The 19,295-nt window shown below is 39.5% G+C and overlaps 1 protein-coding gene across 3 annotated transcripts in view; it reads right to left on the reverse strand.

The window, feature by feature from the left end:
* Positions 1–9,238: 9,238 nt before the first annotated feature.
* The window catches only part of LOC135204664 (gastrula zinc finger protein XlCGF17.1-like), a 70,983-nt gene continuing 60,926 nt past the window's right edge, over positions 9,239–19,295 (reverse strand). For 2 of the 3 annotated variants that reach the window (XM_064234815.1, XM_064234816.1), the window contains one exon: positions 9,241–17,181. In XM_064234815.1, the coding sequence (XP_064090885.1) occupies positions 16,165–17,109 (945 nt within the window). In that variant the 5' untranslated portion in view covers positions 17,110–17,181 and the 3' untranslated portion in view covers positions 9,241–16,164. Of the gene's footprint in view, positions 17,182–19,295 lie in introns of all 3 variants that reach the window. The other variant, XR_010312279.1, reaches the window with a different exon arrangement.

Here is a 19,295-nt window from a genome sequence, read left to right on the forward strand (position 1 = left end):
ATCGGCAGAAAGGCCAGAGAATTCTACATAAGATGTACATTAGAATTTAGCATGTTGTAGTGGAATAAAAATAGCGAAAGGACGTTGTCTTTACAAATACTTCTCCACACCAAGACAATTATTATGGAATAATGATCGGATGATAAAAATCTTGGAGGCAGGAGACGACCCCATGTCCTTGTGATCACTTGTTGTGAGGCGTTATTGATACTGAGTCATTCGGCGTTGCAGGCCGACAGGATGGCCCCCCTGGCGGTTGCCTAGGGGGTTTGACTGTCGACTGTGGGCAATGAAGGCCAAGGAGGGAGCTGCATTGTGGTGGTGGCGTGGGACGGGCCGAGGCAGTCCCCAAGTGCGGCGTTGTCGGTTGGGCCCAGGAGGTCCCCAGGTGTAGCAGCGGTAGCGTCATCAGGCGGGCAGAGTGGTGCAGCAGTGGCGTTGGCGGGCCAAGGAGGACTACAGGTGGTGGCATCGGGAGGGCAAGCAAGTCCATAGGTGCAGCAGCGACGTTGGGCAGGCTAAGAGAGCCCCCAGGAGTGACAGCAGTGTCGGGGTGTCGAGAGGGCCCACAGGCAGTGGCGTCATGTGGGCCGAGCAGACCACAGGTGTGGCAGCGACGTTGGGCGGGCAGAGCAGTTCCCCGGGCGTGGCAGCAACGTCAAGAGGTTGCCTGGGGACTCGCATGTGAGGCTGTGGCATCAGGGAGGAGCTGAGGAGGCCCGTAGGTATGGCAGCAGTGTTGGGCTGGATGAAAAAGTATCTGGCGTCCCCCGATTGAGGCAAGGAAACCCACGGCGTCGATGTGGGTGTGTCTGGACTGCCACTTGATTCTGTGTGGTGGCTAACCAGCAGCCAGCTACCATCCTCATGGATTGTCTCACACACCGAGACTCAAAATGAGCGCCGTTAATGGTGTTGGGTCGACTGCGGAGAGGAACATTCAGAGACCTAGACTGTGGCACTGTATTAAGTCCACTAAAGGTCTCTGAAGGTGAGCAGCCGTAATAAGTCCATTAATGGCCGAGCCAAAACCGCTTTGTCACCGTCCAATCCAGGAGGTCACCAGTTGTCAGGACAAGAGAGGAAAACAGGTAACTGTGTACTGATGTTCATTACAGGTAAACATGGGTCATAAAGGAGGCTGCAGACGGATATATAGTATCAGTGTAAATGCCTGAGAATTCTCCATAAGACGAATGTACATTAGAATTTAGCATGTTGTTATAGTGGAATAAAAATAGTGTAAGGAGTTAGTGAGGAAGTTGTTAGCGACTGTACCTGAGAGTGTATAGAGTTTATAAATCTAAAACATAAGGAGAAAATGAGATGGACGAATGAGAGGTTAACATGGAATGACATTTTAAGAGATCGTTGGGGATTATGAGCTAGATTGATGTATAAAAGAGAGTAGAAGTGTCAGCGTCAGGACCGAGGCGAATGGCAGAGTTAGTGGTTGTTAGGAGCGTTAGAGCAAGTAATGTAAGTGTGGTGAAACCTAAGAGAGATAGAAGTACAGTGTCGGAAGGTTTAGGGTCAGTTAGCTGTGAGCGAGGGCAGAAGTGTTATAGATGTGGGAAATCAGGGCATAAGAAGAATGAATGTCGGTGGGCGTTAGGAGCTTGTTTCGGGTGTGGGAAGATGGGTCATTTAGTTAGTGAGTGTCAGAGAGATTGGGACATTAAATGTTATAGGTGTGGGCAAACGGGGCATATAGCTAGTGGATGTCACGGTACTCATATAAACGTGGTTTGCGGCAACTGTGGAAAGAATGGGCATTATGCTAGGATGTGTAGGAACAGCGTACAAAGTGTGCTGAATGTGGAATGGAAGGTCATGTGGCAAGTGTGTGTGGGAATTCGAGAAACTAGTTGGGTGGGTCCTCTAGTATGCGACAGTATGTCCGTGAGAATGCAATGAGTGCATAGTTGAAAGTGAATAAATATGAGCCAAGCATCAGTGAGCACATAGATTTGAGGGATCCTCAGTTAGTGTTGGTTGAGAATGGAAGAAAGCGGAAGGTAAGAGAATGGAAGAAAGCGGAAGAAGGTAAGAGAAGGGAATGCATGATAGAGGGGTTAGTGTTAGGGTAAAGAGAATGGAAGAAAGCGGAAGAAGGTAAGAGAAGGGAATGCATGATAGAGGGGTTAGTGTTAGGGTAAAGAGAATGGAAGAAAGCGGAAGAAGGTAAGAGAAGGGAATGCATGATAGAGGGGTTAGTGTTAGGGTAGAGATGGTTGATAAGGCGTTCAATACGGTTAAGTCTGAGGAGGGGATGGATGAGACATATAGTGTGTGTGAGTTTGAGTTGATTAGAGTTAAGTAAGATTTTGACAGGAGGGGAACCAAGTAGTAAGGAAGTGATTAGCAGTATGAATGAGTCTCTTCGGGAGTTTGGCGGGAATATAGATGAAGTGAGTGATTTGGTGGCAGAGTTACAGGAGATATTGGGGCAAGATTTAGAAGGCGTACATGAGATAGTAGATGGGAGTTGGGAGGACAGTAACGAGGGAAGTAGTGTGAGTTTGAATGGAAACAGTATGGAAGGACTGAATAACAATGCCACTTGAGAGAGTGTATGAGGGGCCTCGAACAAGATCCAGGGGGCCAGTATTCGAACATCCCTGGGTTTTAAGGAAAGCATTATAGCATGGATGTTGTGAGTATGTGAGGAGATGTAAAATGTAACAGGGGAGGATGTAGATGGCGTTTGGGACATAAACAAACAGGCTAAGGAAGCTCTGATGTTCTGTCGAGATTTGAAGGAAATTACAAGGTTCTGTAAGCATTGAAACCTATTTCCGAATGCATGAATGTCCAGTGGTTGTTTAGACGTGAGAAAGCAGTTTAGTCTATATTGGACTTAGCCGTAATTTGAGGAGAAAAATTTTGAAATTCATGCTACACGCCCCCCGTTTCTAGATTTTTTGCGCATGCGCAGTAGCCATAGCAACGCCTCGCGTCCTTGACAACGCTGCTTAATAAACTCGAGTTTAGGCACTGGGCCTAGTGCTGAAATTCAGGAAAAATGCCTACCTATGACAGTGTGGAGTCCGTGACAGCATTATCACAACACCGGTTAAGCAAACTTACCAATCCTCAGTTGAAAGAAGCTTTAAGCACAATGATTAATGCCAGTAGAAATCAAGAGCCATCCAATACCGAGATACTGGATGAGTTGAAGCTACTCAGAGGCGAAATCAGTGAAGTAAAGGCAATTAAACAAGAGGTTAAGGATCTCTCAGCCCGACTGGACGAAGCTTACAAGGTTATAAGCCAGCAGCAAAGGTTTTTAGAAGCAGTTGATGCAAGAGAAAGAAGCAGAAATATTGTTGTAACTGGGTTATCAGAGAACAGCGACGAGATCGGAGACGACGATGCTGCCAAGGTTAGGAAAGTGATCGAGGCAACTGGCTATGCAGACGACATGGGAATGGAGCCGGAAAAGTGGCAGATAAGACGTCTTGGAAAGGAGAACGATCGACGTAATAGACCCATTCTTGTCGTGCTTAACAACCAGCAACAACGGAACCATATCTTGGAGAAAGCAAAAAATCTGAAGAACTGTGACGGACCTTTTGCTAGAATATTCATCAAGAAGGACCTACATCCAGCAGTAAGGAAGGAGATGGCTCGACTTTTAGAGATTTAGAGAGAACGAGAAGAGAAGAGTAAGCCAGAAAATGCTGGTACTAATATTAGGTACGACTGGAAAAATCGTGTTCTTCTTCGAGACAATGTAGTTATTGATAAATATATTGTAAATTTTTTCTAGGTCCTTGGAAAAATGAAATAAAAATATGTTCCTGGAATGTTGCGGGTGTGAGAGATAAATTGCAGGATCCTGATATTTTTCGTTTTGTTTTGAATTACGATATTGTGTGGCTTTTAGAAGCGAAATTAGTAAGTAATTTGAGTGTGCCAGGTTTTTGTTTATATCACAACCCTTCTCGGAAAGGCAAACATAGGGGTGGCGTACTTTTGTTGGTTAAAAGCAACATCATGAGATTGATAACAAACGTAAAGCTTGATTGTGAAGGCCAAATTTGGGTTCAGTTGTCTTGTTGGCCAGGTGTCTTTCTCGGTGGTGTATACATTACACCACAGGATTCTCCTTACTTTGATGTATTGCAATTTGGTAATCTGGAGTCTGTGATGAACAATTATGAACAAATAGTTATGGGAGATTTTAATTCCCGTGTAGGCTATCCAAATATTGTCAATGAAAGACGGTGTTCCTTATGTATTATAAGAATATTCAAGATAATCACGTTAATAACAATGGACGGAAGCTTCTGGACATTTGTAACCATAGATCGTTGGTTGTGGTGAATCATCTTTCATATAAGGGGAAAGAAATGGGTGGAAATTTGTCATATAGAAAGAGAGAATGGGTATCAGAATTGGATTTGTGTATAATGTCAGGAGAATGTATTCGGTTGTTAGAAAGTTTGGAAGTGCATCAAGGCATACGGGGGTCTGATCACGCCCCTTTAAGTGTGGTGCTTGCCACAGGTGTCAAAAATCTGTCATTTAAATTTTTATTAGAAAGAGCAGAAAATTTAGGACTATCTTATATAAAATATGATAATAATCGGTTGATTAAAAAAACTATTTCACATAACAATGTTGATATTGATAAATTTGTACAGTGCATGAGTCAGATTCAACCTCCTGATGTGACTAATATAGACAGGGGCCACATAGAAACTATAATGAGTGAAGGCTTAGAGACGATCAGGAGAGTTGCCGAAAAATGTAACGTGAAGGGCAGAAGTGTTGATTGGGAGGTAACAAAACCTAGATGGGAGCGTTTACTTGAGTCTAACGATTCTAAAGCAATCTGGAGAGCTATAGACTGGAGGGGACAGATATTAGAGGCAAATACATTGCAACCAGACGACGGCAAATTCAAGACTCATTTCGAATCACTTTTAAACCCAGGTAATAATGATAATCAAAGTGAAGGTATAAGTGCTCTTGATGACGCCCCCTACATCCCTGTTCTTGACGACCCTTTTACCCCACAAGAGCTGGACGAGGCTCGGAAAGACGTGAATATGAATAAGAGCTTCTGTGGCCTGTGCCCTGGATTGTTCGTTCGCCTGCCCGCCTTGTGGCTGATGTTTTTCTTGGCCGTGTTTAATGCTTTGTTCTTGAATTTAAATGATTTATTATCATGGGGATACAGTAAACTTGTTGTACTTTTTAAATCTGGAAACAGAATGGATTGTGGGAATTATAGAGGTATAAGTATCATGGATACTGTAGGTAATAAGATATATGACATATTGTTATTAAATAGACTGAAATTATGGTTCAGTATAGATAAGTGTCAAGCTGGAGCACAGAGGAAAAGAGGATGTATAGAACAAATATTGTCATTAAGACTGTTAATAGATTTGGCTATCTTCAAGAAGAAAAAACTGTATATAATGTTTGTAGATTTCAGTAAAGCTTATGATCGAGTTCCCCGAAGAAAAATGATAAGTTATTTGAAGGAACTAGGATGTGGGAAAAGAATGTTGTCTGCAATTCAAGAGATGTACAGTAACACTAAAAATGTTTTAAGAACAGCTGTGATCGAAAGCTCTGTCGGTGTTCGGCAGGGAGCCCCCACTAGTTGTTTACTGTTTGTCATTTATATGGATAAAATGGTTAGGATGTTAAAAGATGCAATTCCAGTCGATGGTTTTTTGGGTAGTTTACATGTGCTTTTGTTGATGGATGACACAGTGATTGTTGCCACTTCTCGAGAAATGTGTATTAAAAAATTTGACATTATGATGAACTACTGTAATGAATATGGCATGCAGCTTAATGGTAAGAAGAGCAAATTTTTCGTGATAAACAAGAATGTAGGTGACCAGTTGCCAATAACAGCTCAAGGTCAAACTGTGAGTTACTGTGACCATTATCTCTATCTGGGAACTTGGTTCACAGATGACGGGAAGTTGAAAACTTGCCTCTCTTTACATCAGCCTAACTGGCAATCACCTTAAACAAGTTCTCAATATTTTGTAACACGAATACCAAGATGCCATTCTATTTTAAGAAGAAAGTTTTTGAAGCAGCGGCGACTTCATCCTTGTTTTATGGGTCAGAAACATGGTTAACAAATGTATTACAAAAACCAAATAAGTAATTACAATCACTTAGTCAAAAGTTTGCTAGATGTGAGGGTAAATACCTGTACAGATTTGTGTTTGGTTGAGTCTGGGATACCCCCAGCGAAATTCATTGTGGCCAAAAAACGGAAACGTTTTCTTATGTCAAAGTTGTCTAACCCTGATATGGATGAGCCTTTTCATATTGTATATGGAATGTGTAGGGATGCAGATTCCCCTGGGTACAGATTTATTCAAAATTCCCTAACCTTCAATGACCAAATTGACCCACTAGACGACATCGTATCATCAATTAGAAATAGACCAACTTCAGCAACTAAATATGTTACTTACAGAAGCAAACTGAATCCCAACTTGGAAGTTCAGAGATTATATACCGTAAAAATTATATGTCGCTGATTACATTCGCGTAGCTTTCAGTCGCTTACGGTTAATGTCCCATAACCTTTGTATAGAAACGGGTAGGTGGAGCCGAACTCCTCCAGAGTTAAGGGTGTGTGCCTGTGATAATAGTTCTATTCAGGACGAGTCACACGCTCTCATCAATTGTCCTCTGTCAATGCCGTGTAGACATAAATATCCAAACTTAAGTTACGAGTCTTTGAATACTTTATTAAATGAAAGTAATTATATTACTGATTTGTGTGCATATGTTTATGAAGTTCTTCTTAGTTATAAATAATATGCGTCTTTGTCTTCTGTTTTATGTTTTTTTTCTCAAGTAGGTTTTTTCTCTCTTTTGCAAGCGTTGTGTTTGAGACTTAACAATAATAAGCCAAGGTTTATAGGTGGATATGTTTTTTTCTTTACTTTTTCGTGTATATGATATTATGTGCTGATGTAATGTGTACTTGATGTTTGTATTTTTTTTGTCATTATGGGCCTTGTACTTACAGAAAAAAGAAGAGATAGCTATCTACTCTGTATTTTTTTGTATTGTATCTTTTTTGGGACAAGTTTGTACTTATATTTTGTATATCTTGTCAATAAAAATAACTAACTAACTAACTAGTAGTTGCATTTGACAACGTTCTCAAGGGCCGCTTGTAAGAGAGAGAGAGAGAGAGAGAGAGAGAGAGAGAGAGAGAGAGAAGGTGAGAGTCGCTGGTTGTTTGGTTGTTGTCTCGTTAAGTTGTTTGTATTCGTGTGAATGGACAGTTAATGCGTGGTTTGCTTGTTGGCCGATCGTCTGGGTCGTCTGCTAGCGTGGTTGCCGGGTCAGTCAGGCAGTCTGTGATGAGTAGTCTTAGAAGACGGTGGTTATTGGCAGAGTTTATTGATGTTCAGTTGTTATTGGGTGTTTTTTTTAATTGATATTGAGATTGTATAGTTGTTGTGTGTGTGTCTGTCTGGTTGTTGTTGAGCTGAAGAGTGTTTGTTGTACTTGATTTTGTGTTTTGATGTTTGTGAGTTGTTTGTTCAAGACAGTGTTGGTGTTTGTGGGTTGTTGTGTTGGTTTTGAGTTGCATGATTTGTTGTGTTGTTTTCGAGTTGCTGGTATTCGTTGCATAGTGAATGTTGTGTTGTTGTTTTGAGTTGTTGTATGGTTTTGATGCTTCTGTCTTTGTGTACTGAAATTCAGCGGTTGTTTGTCTCGACGACTGTATCCAGTGGACGGCACAGTGTCTCGCCCCGAGTGTCTGAGTACATGTGTTTGTGTTTTGTTCTGTATCTCGTCAAGCCAATTGTCCTCCGTGTATTTAGTAACATAAAGGGGTAAGTGTGGCTGTGGAAAAATTTGTCAGTCAGAACGATTAATGTAAATGTGGAAGATCTTGTTGCTTGCTTTTGTTTTTTGCTTGTGATTCGGCCACCATTAAGAACGTCTATAGGTCTAACACACCGTCAAGAATTTCTCTCTCTCTCTCTATTTTTAGAAGAAAATGTTTTTGAAAATGTGATCTTTCAAGTGTCCAAAATTGTAAATAAAACAACATTTGCCTTTTGGAAATATTTGATCAAGTTACAACTTTAACAATTTTTTTCCTTAGTGCCTCCCTGCATGCATGGTTGCCATTTACGTTTCATATACTTTATCATTTTATCAAGATATTCGAAAATATACCGATATTTTTACAAAAGAAAGCAATAACATCATCAGGAACTTCAATATCAGACTTTTCCAATTCAAAGCAAAGCTTTTTAAAACTATGTTTGCCCTCCATGAGTGCTATCCCGTGTACGGCATGAGATCTCTCCCGCATTAGTACTAATCCAAAAAAAAAAAAAAAGAAAAAAAAAACTAGAAAGTGCATACAAACTCCTCCCTACTAACACAGTCTATCCAAGTATCATTCATTGGTATTTATTTATTCTTATTTCCTAACTCGGGGGTATTTCACACAAAAATTTTTGACTATTCCCCCCCCCCCCCCCCCTAGATTTGAGTGCCTTCTCCTCAATTACTCCCTCGATATCTATTTTTATCTCTGTGTTTGCTCTCAAAACGTTGTCTTCTTCATCAAAAACATTTTTTTCTAAATCCAAATCTAAATTTCTAAATATTTTTATAGTTAGAAATATTTGTAATGCAAACTCCCTTCCTTTTGTTACATATTCATCTTCATTGGCAGATTCAAGGGATTTTTCAACTGAGGTGATATTACACATTATTACCCTCATCCTTCCCTAACAACAATTTTTTAAGCCTGAATTTAAAATTAAATGCTTTCGGATGATCACGGTGAACATCCATTTGCCATATGTGCCCATAGAAATATTCAAGGCAACAAAATTTATTGTGTGTGTCAGCAGTTAGCCAAACTCTCCATACATGTAAGAATTCATGATGTCAAGCCAATCATTCATTATCAAAAGAATAAAATCAGACATTTCACTCCACTTTTGACACTTCAACAGTCCCCTTTTGCCTAAATATTTTACTGAATTGACACATGATGTAGACACCATTTTCACTGCTAATTTAACGCGATGTCTTTGTTGACCATTTACATTTGATTGCATTTCATTCATCTTATAAGCAAGCCCATAGTCTGTTTTGGTTTTACTAAGCATTTCTCGTATGCTAGAATCTGAAATACACTCTCCATTATTAAGGAAAAAACCAGAGTCAATGGAACTATTTCCTACTAATTTAATTAAATGGGGAACGTCAGAGAACACAACGTTAACTCTGTCTGCACGACAACAAGCATGTATGTACCAAATGGTCTTTGCATGGTTTTTCTTTTGGAAAACGATGGTATTATATATTGGAGTTTTTCATTTTTCACGTGTATTAGAACAGCCAAATACCACGTATAGTTACTTGGCATTATAGCTGATAGACTAAATGAATGAATAAAAAGATATATGGGCACACACAACGAGTTCGGTTGTTTACCTTACGACTCTGGGTAGCAAATAAAAGCATTGTTTTGGTTAACCACGAGTGAGAGACCAGGGCATGTGAAGTCACGGTATTGGTGATTCATACCCAAAGCTGCACGCTGGCTGACCTGTTGTAACTAGACCGTGGAATGGATGATCCAACCTGTGAAGGTGTCGAAGCGTTCAATGATATACTTGGCGTCGCATTGTCATATGAAATGTAAATGACTACTGCAATATGTGTGTTCAAACGTTAGACCTGGTTTTATGTGGTGCTATAAATCCAAGTGTTATTAATATAAAAGTTGAGGAGAGATGTACAATTTCTCCAGTACATCGTCTGATTACTTTTTACTTGTCAAAAAGATAATGCAAAGGGATGAAAAAGCTGAAATATAGAAACAAAATCTAGTTTCTCCCGTTGAATTTATAGGGATTGTAACTCAGAAAATAAATGAGAATTTTTAGTCACTGTGATCATCAACCCCCTGAATCAAGGGATTTGACACATGCGTAGAATCGTGTGAATAAACTAACACGACACTACCACGCAGGAATCTGCCTGCACATGGCGAGCTTTTATGTGGAATCTCTGTTAACAATGTTCTCCATGTCGAGACTATTGACGTCATTTTAGATAGGCTATTCCCCACTGATGTTTATGTTTCCTCGTTCAAGTTTTGATAGAACCCAATTGAAGACTTTTCTAGAATTAGCCATGCTGGACATGCCCTTTGTTTTTGCAATAATATGTTTTCTGAGCAGACTGAGGGGATGGCCATGGGAAGACCTCTGGGTCCTACTTTTGCTAACATATTTGTGTGTTCCCTGAAGGAGCAAGCTCTGGATTTATGTCCCCCTAATTTCCGGCCACTCTTATAAAAAAGCTATACGTAGCTGACACTTTTGCCCCTGTCCAGATGCGATTACCGATTACCGTGCTGATACCTTTCTTGAATATCTAAAGAACACCTGAATGTTAGATTTTTTTTTTTTTTTTTTTTTTTGTATGGTTTTTACGTTGCATGGAACCAGTGGTTATTCAGCAATGGGACCAACTGCTTTACGTGACTTCCGAACCACGTCGAGAGCGAACTTCTATCACCAGAAATACACATCTCTCACTCCTCAATGGAATGGCCAAGAATTGAACCCGCGGCCACTGAGGCGAGAAGCAAACACCAAACCAACCACGCCACTGAGGCGCTCGAACATTAGATTTACAGTTGAAACAATTAACACACACAGAATTCACTTCCGTTTCTTGATGTGAGGATATCTAAGGACGAGTATGGCTTTCATACTGGTACTTATAGAAGGTGGTCTACCTTTCACACTGAAGTTACTTTCCTTGCTGGTTACTTTAAAGAATAATTATTAACCTTCAGCAATTTTTCATAGATCCCTTAACAAGCTACTTAACTTGAAATCCACCCCCAATAGTCCATAGTGTCCTCAAGCTCCGTATGTTTGCTAGATTTCCCTTTCTTGCATAAAAATAAATGTAGAAAAAATGTATCAGCCTATTCAAAAAACAATTACCTGCCCTTAGTTTAAAACTAATGCCGATAAACCCCCGAACTATCGGCTCAATCACTCTTCCAAGCTAAGGATAAGATCAGCGCCCTGTTCACCTCCGGTGTCATTTATAAGTATAATTGTCCCAGATGTGATCTCGGCACTTACATCGGTTGCACCAGGAGGCTGCTGCTAAAAGTCTGGATTTCCTCTCATCAAGGAATTAGCTACAGAACGGGTTGTCGACTACCAAATCCAGAACAATCCAACATAGGAAATCATAGTAAAAGTTGCAACACACACTTGGATCCCAGTCAATTTGATTTTGTACGAAGTTCTCGACATATACACGAGCGAACTACCCTTGAATTAATCACCAATTCCCTCAATAACCATTTTTTGTCTTCCTTACGCTACAGCTGTGGGGGGCGTCTTTTTTTTTTTTTTTTTATTAGCTCTTGGCCCTTTCACTGTTGTTCTTTGTTTCTTTTTTTTATTACATTTTTATTCTTTATTTATTGTATATAAAAAGATTTAAATAGGTTTAAAATTATGGCGTTAGTAAACATTAAATGTATATATCTTTTACTGCTTATATGCAACTGATATGTACCTACTTGCAATTTCAGTCTCGAAAATGTAACAAGCTGATAAGAAACTTTGGCGCTAATAAATGGATAAAGGACAGAACGCTTCTTCATTTTCGAATATAGTATATTTATTCTATGAGTAATTGCTCCTGTCTTCATACTTATATCAGAAATAGTTGCAGCAGAGAACTTTGTCTTTTGATTATGTGATTTTGAAGATTGTAAATTGCTACATTTCTGAATGAAAATTCCCTATAACTAAGAAAATTGCAGTTGTAAGCCATGTTTTAAAGGGTACTGTTGATTACCAGATGAGCTCATATAGGCCTGCATCAAATTGCTTATATATATATATATATATAAATTATGGACTAGCGATCTTTACACAATTAGTGGATCACTTATTAAATAGTTAGTGTTATTCCCGATTGCCAGTTAGCATACTACAGACAATTATATTCAACCGAAACAATTATATGTTCAGTGGTACTAAATGACCTATTGGAAACGAAGGATGAAGATAAGTGTGGTATTTTGGTTTTCTTGGATCTTGAATTTATGTTACCGTAAGGACAATGCTTTTCCCTATTTTTTATTGTATCTAATCATCAATCAGCATTGTTCCTTTAACCATTCTATAGAGCATCATGAGCTCCTTTCCGCCAATGTATAACTCATGTAATACCATTATTTGTATATCTCATTATCTTTGAATGTACGTCTGTAAGAAAACAAATCTACTGTCTCAAGAGTCATTTCTGCTTTTGGTGCGAGTGAGTACTATTTATCCATCCGCACATGTCCATGTCAACCCAGTTTGTCTGCCTTACTATCTGGTCCTCACAACTGGTGACCTTCTTCAGTCGGTGACACAGCAGTTTAGGCCCAGCCTTTAACGGACTAATTACGGTTGCTTACCTTCAGAGAACCTTTAGCGGAATCAATACGGCGCCACAGTTTAGATCTCTGAAAGCTCCATTTAGAGGACGACACTGACTCCATTAATGGATCCCATCAGCTTCCAAGCATGTTTTGGCATTTTTCGAGGACGGGTAGCTGTCAGGCATGGTGACGAGGTTCAGGCGCCGGTAGTCACAGCAGGGCCTCAACGCAACGCCTGCATTCTTCACCATTGTGGAGAAAGGACACCCTCGGAGATTGCTGCCTTTTTACAGATCCCAATCTTCTCCATTTCTCTGAGAGCGGTCTTGGCTTCCTGAAGGAGCTTTGGTGGGAGGCGGCGGAACTTGGCGTGTGTTGGGCCTTTGGTTTCAATATGGTGGAAGGCACCATGCTTGGGTGCGGCCCCAGCCACCTGGCGAAGCTCGGGGCCGAAGACGTCCGGAAACTCCTGGAGGAGGGAGGCGTATCTGTGGTGGGGAAGGATGGAGCAGATGGTGGGCGCCCTTGGTCCTCTGGTGAATGGACGGGAGAGGCAGGTCTCTGTATCAAGAAGGCGCTGGTGGGCACCGTTGGCTCTTGGGGCAGTGGGGAGACCGAGGAGGACCCAGGGAAGCTGTCTTCCAATCGGTTAACGGCGGTTTTTGCTTATCAGCACCCTGCCGAGAACGGAAGCCCGGCCTATAACTGGGGACTGGCAAGTAATGTGTCAACACTTCAAACTGGTAACACATACAGTAGTTTAGTCAGCCCATTGTCTCCAGTGGGCTAATACAAAGCATTAGGATTCACTAATGCGATAACACATTCTTTGTAGGATACCGAAACCAAGAACATTTGAAAAAAGTCATAATCAAATAAAACTGCACTTAATTTTCATTGGTGTTTAATGAAAAATCATTCTTTTTGTTTCCACTTGGTTAGTTGAACATATATGATTTTTTCTAGTATATATATATATATAATATATAAGTTTTCACGCACCTTTTAAGACACCTTGATTCAAAATATCTCCTTTGGCCCTCATAAGTGAATGCCATATCTTATAAGGTTTTTGAGAGCAGAGGAATACTAAAAATCTAATCAGAATACATTTAGGAGAACATGCTTGAAAAAGGGAAAAACTGCTTATTATTCATTCAAGTAACTCCAGAATTGCTCGATGGTCTACTATTACCATGTTAAGAGGCTGGCATATTCGTTGTTGGTCGTACTGCTTGTCGGGTTTCCAAACCTGCCAAATTAGGGGGGTTCTTCGGTTGTTCAAGAAATTGCTCTTACGGGCTTAATGGGGAAGCAGAAGCAGGTGGAGTAGTCGGAAGAGAATCTAAATTTATTTTTGCAGCTAAACATACCCAACTTATTAGTGTGGAAATCTATCTTCCTGAGTAAATGGTTTATTATTATCAAAAGTACACATTAAATTTATGACCCTATGCTTGCCATTATTGCTACTCCTATACAATATTTCAGCATTTAACCAATCTATCCTATGGACCAATTCCAAATTAAGTTTTGCTACTATACTTTTCTGGGATCCTATTCTGCAATCTTGCTTATGTTCCTCTACACGAATAGAAAGTTCTCTTCCTGTTCCACTATAAGATCTTTTATTGCAGTCTTTGAAAGGTAAATAAACACCAACTACCTTATTGGTGGCACCATTTTCCTATTAGGTTTGTCATTAGAAGAGTGGTTTTTACGCTCATCTACCAATCCGGTGGAACGAAGTTCAATTCTCGGCTTGGCCAACGCGGAATCAAAGGAATTTATTTCTGGTGATAGAAATTAATTTCTATATAATGTGCTTCATATCCAACAATAAGCTGCAGGTCCCGTTGCTAGGTGACCAATTGGTTCTTAGCGCCATGTAAAAATATCTAATCCTTCGGGTCAGCCCTAGGAGAGCTGTTAAACAGCTCAGTGGTCTGGAAAACTAAGATATTCTCAACTTTTAATTTTCCTATCTCTTATAACCTGACTACTACAGAAATCTTATAACTAAAGACTAATTTCCCCCTTTTGGATGATAATGTATTATGTTGCATGAAATTTTTTGCCCCAGATAATGATTGGTGATATGGCAAAATTAAAGTGTTTGTTTGTATGGTGTTTTTTTTACATTGCATGGAACCAGTGGTTATTCAGCAACGGGACCAAAAGCTTCACGTGACTTCCGAACCCCGTCGAGAGTGAACTTCTATCACCAGAAATACACATCTCTCACTCCTCAATGGAATGGCCGAGAATCGAACCCGTGACCACCGTGGTGGGACGTCAATACCACACCAACCACGCCACTGAGGCGCTCTAAAGTGTTAGTGACATCAAATTTTTCCTTATTTTGGGATTGTAGTATAGTTACCTTTTGTTCTAGAAAACACTGAGTTATGAAATACTTTGGATAACCCAAATCAAGAAAAACTTAAGTTAAATGTTCACATTCCTCATCAATGTAACAAGGGTCACAGATTCTAAGGGCTCTAGTAACTAAATTCACTATGGGATTAGACTTTACACTAGAACTATGGTAGGAAAAATAATGAATATACATTTATGAATAACTTGGCTGACAATATACTTCAAAAGTGAAAGAAAAGGTATCCGGATTGTGGTGAAATATTACATCTAGAAAGGTAAACTATTATTATTTTCATATTCCACAGCAAACTTTATTGATGGAACTAAACTGTTTACATAAGTTAACAATTCATTGAATTTATCTATCCCTTTCTGATATAAATAATAAAGACATCGTCAATATATCTAAACCAAACGAAAGGTCTAATATTTTTGGGACAAATAGTATAAATTCTGATTCCGTAAACCCCATGCATAAATTGGCGTGTACAGGACTTAAGAAGGTGAACCCAAGGGCTAGATTGGTTAAATGCTGAAATATTGTAAAGGAGTAGCAATATTGGCAAGCGTAGGGTCGTAGAGGGGCCCCTTACAAATTCAACTTTTGAGAATAATAAACCATATACTCGGGAAGATTTCTACGCTAAGAAGTTTGTTTGTTCAGCTGCCAAAATAAATTTAGATTCTTTTCTGAATGCTCCACCTGCTTCTGCTTCTGCATTATGCCCTGCTGAAGTAATTAATAATGTAAGAGCAATTTCTGGAACAACCGAAGAACCACCTAATTCGCCAATTTTGGGAACCCGACAAGCAGTATGACCAACAACAGACCATAGAGCAATTCTGGAGTTACCTGAAAGAATAATAAGCAGTTTTTCCATTTTTCAAGCAGGTTCTCCTAAATGTATTATTATTTCTATGTTTATTCAGGCTGAGGAGGCTAACTGATCAAGTTGGCAAAAGCTACCTGTATTTAGCAATATACTACATATATACTACTGTGGACTTTATTTTTCCTTTTAAAGAACACAAGAAAGTGATGATACCAAATAACTAAAAATCTTTTTAGGATTCAGTACATTAAATTGCCCTCTAGATATTAAAAATTTTCATGAGTCACTTCAAGGTACTTGAAGTCGTGTAACATTTTTTACATTAAGACTGGAGACTAACCCATCTCTACAATGACTTCTAATGTGTCTTTTGAGAATTTCAGAATCAGAAAAACTACTTGGACAAAGATCAAGTATACAGTTTCTGACTAGTACAAGTTCCCGTGCGTTTTGTGATGACTTGAAGCAGAAAAACTTTGACGGACAGAGCAAGTGAGTGGTTCTATTCTATTCTGTATGAGTTCTCATGTGTTTTTTGAGATTATTTAGACGAGAAAAACTTTTTTGACATATAGAGCAAGTATTTGGTTTCTCTCCTCTATGAGATCTCATGTGTGTTTTGAAATTATTTGATTGAGAAAATTTTTTTTGACATATAGAGCAAGTATACGGTTTCTCTCCTGTATGAGTTCTCGTGTGTATTTTGAGATCACCTGGACGAGAGAAACTTCTTTGACATATTGAGCAAGTATATGGTTTCTCCCCTGTATGAGTTCTCATGTGTGTTTTGAAAGGACTTAATTGAGAAAAACTTCTTTGACAAATAGAGCAAGTATATGGTTTCTCTCCTGTATGAATTCTCGTGTGTGTTTTGAGAGCGCTTTGAAAAGAAAAACTTCTTTGACATATAGAGCAAGTATATGGTTTCTCTCCTGTATGAGTTCTCATGTGTCTTTTGAGGTGACTTTGACAAGAAAAATGTCTTTGACATGTAGAGCAAGTATATGCTTTCTCTCCTGTATGAGTTCTCATGTGTTTTGTGAGAGTACTTGAATCAAAAAAACTTTTTTGACATACAGAGCAAGTATATGGTTTCTCTCCTGTATGAGTTCTCATGTGGGTTTTCAGGCGGGACATCTTTGAAAATGTCCTTTGGCATTCAGCACATGTTATTTCCTTCCCTGCTTTGTTGCTTCGCTTTGAAAATACTTTTGTTCCATCCAAATGTCTATTTTCTTCTGCAATACAGATCTTCTTTCCCCTTTCATCATCACAGCTTGGTGAACTGTCCTCGGACTTGACAGGTTGGGACGAACAGTCCACAACAAATACACTATGGTTAAAATATTCTGGTTCTGTCTTGACTTCTAAAGGATCTGCAAGTGAAGACCCTTCATCCGTGTTTTCAAAAAGATCCTCCTCCAAATTCTGCTCCTCTTTGATTAACGGCATTTCCACAGGACGTTCTACTTACAATTCTCAATCCTAGTTAGGACCTGATGAAATTTTCCAGTTTGGAATAATCTGAAATAGAATAAAAAATATGAGAAAACCATGTTCGGAATAGCAATGGTCAAGAATACACAATGAGAAATTCAAAATAATTTCACGTTACAGTTACACGCAGTCCCCTGTCATTGGTGGCCTCTGTTATCGCCAATCCAGTTTTACAGTGCTTGTCTAGTGATGACAATAACTTGATTTTTGGCACCAATTTGTGCTGATCTCTGCTTATCAGCACCAACTGCCACTTAACAGCAGCACTGATCACCGGTTATCGGCGCTGATATTGCTGATTTTCGGTTATCTTCATGCCATTGAGAATGGAACCCCTGCCAATAACTGGGGAGTGCCTGGATGTGATTTTCTCCATTGTTAAAATAAGCATCCACTGTGGAAACAAATGTCATCTAAACGCAATTTGTCTCAAAAAGAAAAAACGAGCCTTACATTCTGTTTGGACTCAACAAATTTATTCACGCCAAAGTTGGTTGACAACCAATTTTTGCCTTTACTACAAATTCTGGAATTGCTCTAATTTCAACAATCAAATAAACAGCATTTTTCCTTCCCGAGTTGGGAGTATTATAAAACTATTTAGAAGAATGGTTTTTCCTTATATGAATTGTATGCGCATTTTGAGGTGGCTCTAATGAAAAGGCTACTTGGACAGACTGCATTTAAATAATTTCTATTTAGTAAGTCTTTTCGTGTGCCTTTTGAGAACACAGGATAGAGAAAAACTCCTTTGGTATAGGTGAATGACTGCTTCTTTTCAGTATGGGTTCTCATATGTATTCTGTATTCTGAGAGAAAAGGAATGATAAAAATGAAATTTTTACAATGAAATAGTTTTAATTATACTTACTCAGTACATAATTACATAGCTAAAAGTTTCTAAATTGGCAGCAACAATTTTGACAATTTGCAGGTCACTCCATTTCTAATGGCTAGGTGATGAGCCCCAACCACTTCTGGGGCTAGAGAGGAACAACTATCAAACATGGCTTCAATTTGTTTATGCCTAGGTTCATGCATGGGGAGGAGGGATGGCTCCGATCATGTAATTGCTGGGTAAGTATAATTAAAACTTTATTTTATTATAAAAATGTCCTTTTTAACTATGTAACTTGCCCAGTAATTATATAGCTGATTCCCACAATGACAGGTGGGGGGATATAGGAACACATCTATTCCAACACACAAGTAACAAGAATGAATTGAACACAGAAAAGACTGCTAACATTGCAATAATGCCTGTTGTTCCTTACCAGATAAATGAGCTACTTCAGGACGATACTGTCACTGGATGGTGCTCATTTATCTCATGGTGGTGCGGCAGTAAAGCCGAAGGTTGCCTATTATATAGTGGGTGTCTTGTAGCAAGGATGTTTCCAATGCTGACAAGGACGACAAGTTGCTCTTACCCAGGGCGCAGTACATAACAACAAATCAAGTTAATGTCACCTAACACCACCAAAATAAAAAAAAATAAAAAATTACACCACTACCCAACCAAAAATAACTGGAGGGTACACCGGTACATAGTAGGCCCAGACTCCCATAAAATCCAACACCACAATTCAAGGCGAAGAAAGGAAGAAAGGGATGCTTCCTATACTTCCTCCCCCAACACCATGCCAGCCACCAAAATGGCCCCAAAGTACTGCAATTATCATAAGACAGTTTCGACTTCTTTGCAAAATTGCAGAGACAAATTACGTTTAAAAGCCATGGGAGTGGCTCTGGCTCTAATTTTATGAGCTTTCCACTTTGCAAAATGGGAAATTGTCCTCTACCAGAGAGGAATGAGCTTTTGTACTCAGATCCCCAATGAAGAATGCCAGGGCATTCTTCAACAGAGGTCATGTGGGATTACCAGAACACCATAATGATGACAAAGGACCCCGCATCTTTGCTGTTCTGCGAAGGTGAAACTTAGAGCTCTCACAGGACATAGCATTCTTAGTCGCTCGGACCTAAAATTTCTGACAGGCTCCTAATCATGAAAGAGCAGGGCAAGGATTAGAGATTCACTCATTTTTGGCTAACAAGCCTACAGAAAACCCACCTTTTACCTAAAGCGTGGATTTCACTGATACTTTTTTGCAGTAGCTAATGTTACTGGGGAAAGGGTT

The sequence above is a fragment of the Macrobrachium nipponense genome, chromosome 47 (genome assembly GCF_015104395.2).
Source record: "Macrobrachium nipponense isolate FS-2020 chromosome 47, ASM1510439v2, whole genome shotgun sequence".
In the NCBI taxonomy this organism is placed as follows: domain Eukaryota; kingdom Metazoa; phylum Arthropoda; class Malacostraca; order Decapoda; family Palaemonidae; genus Macrobrachium; species Macrobrachium nipponense.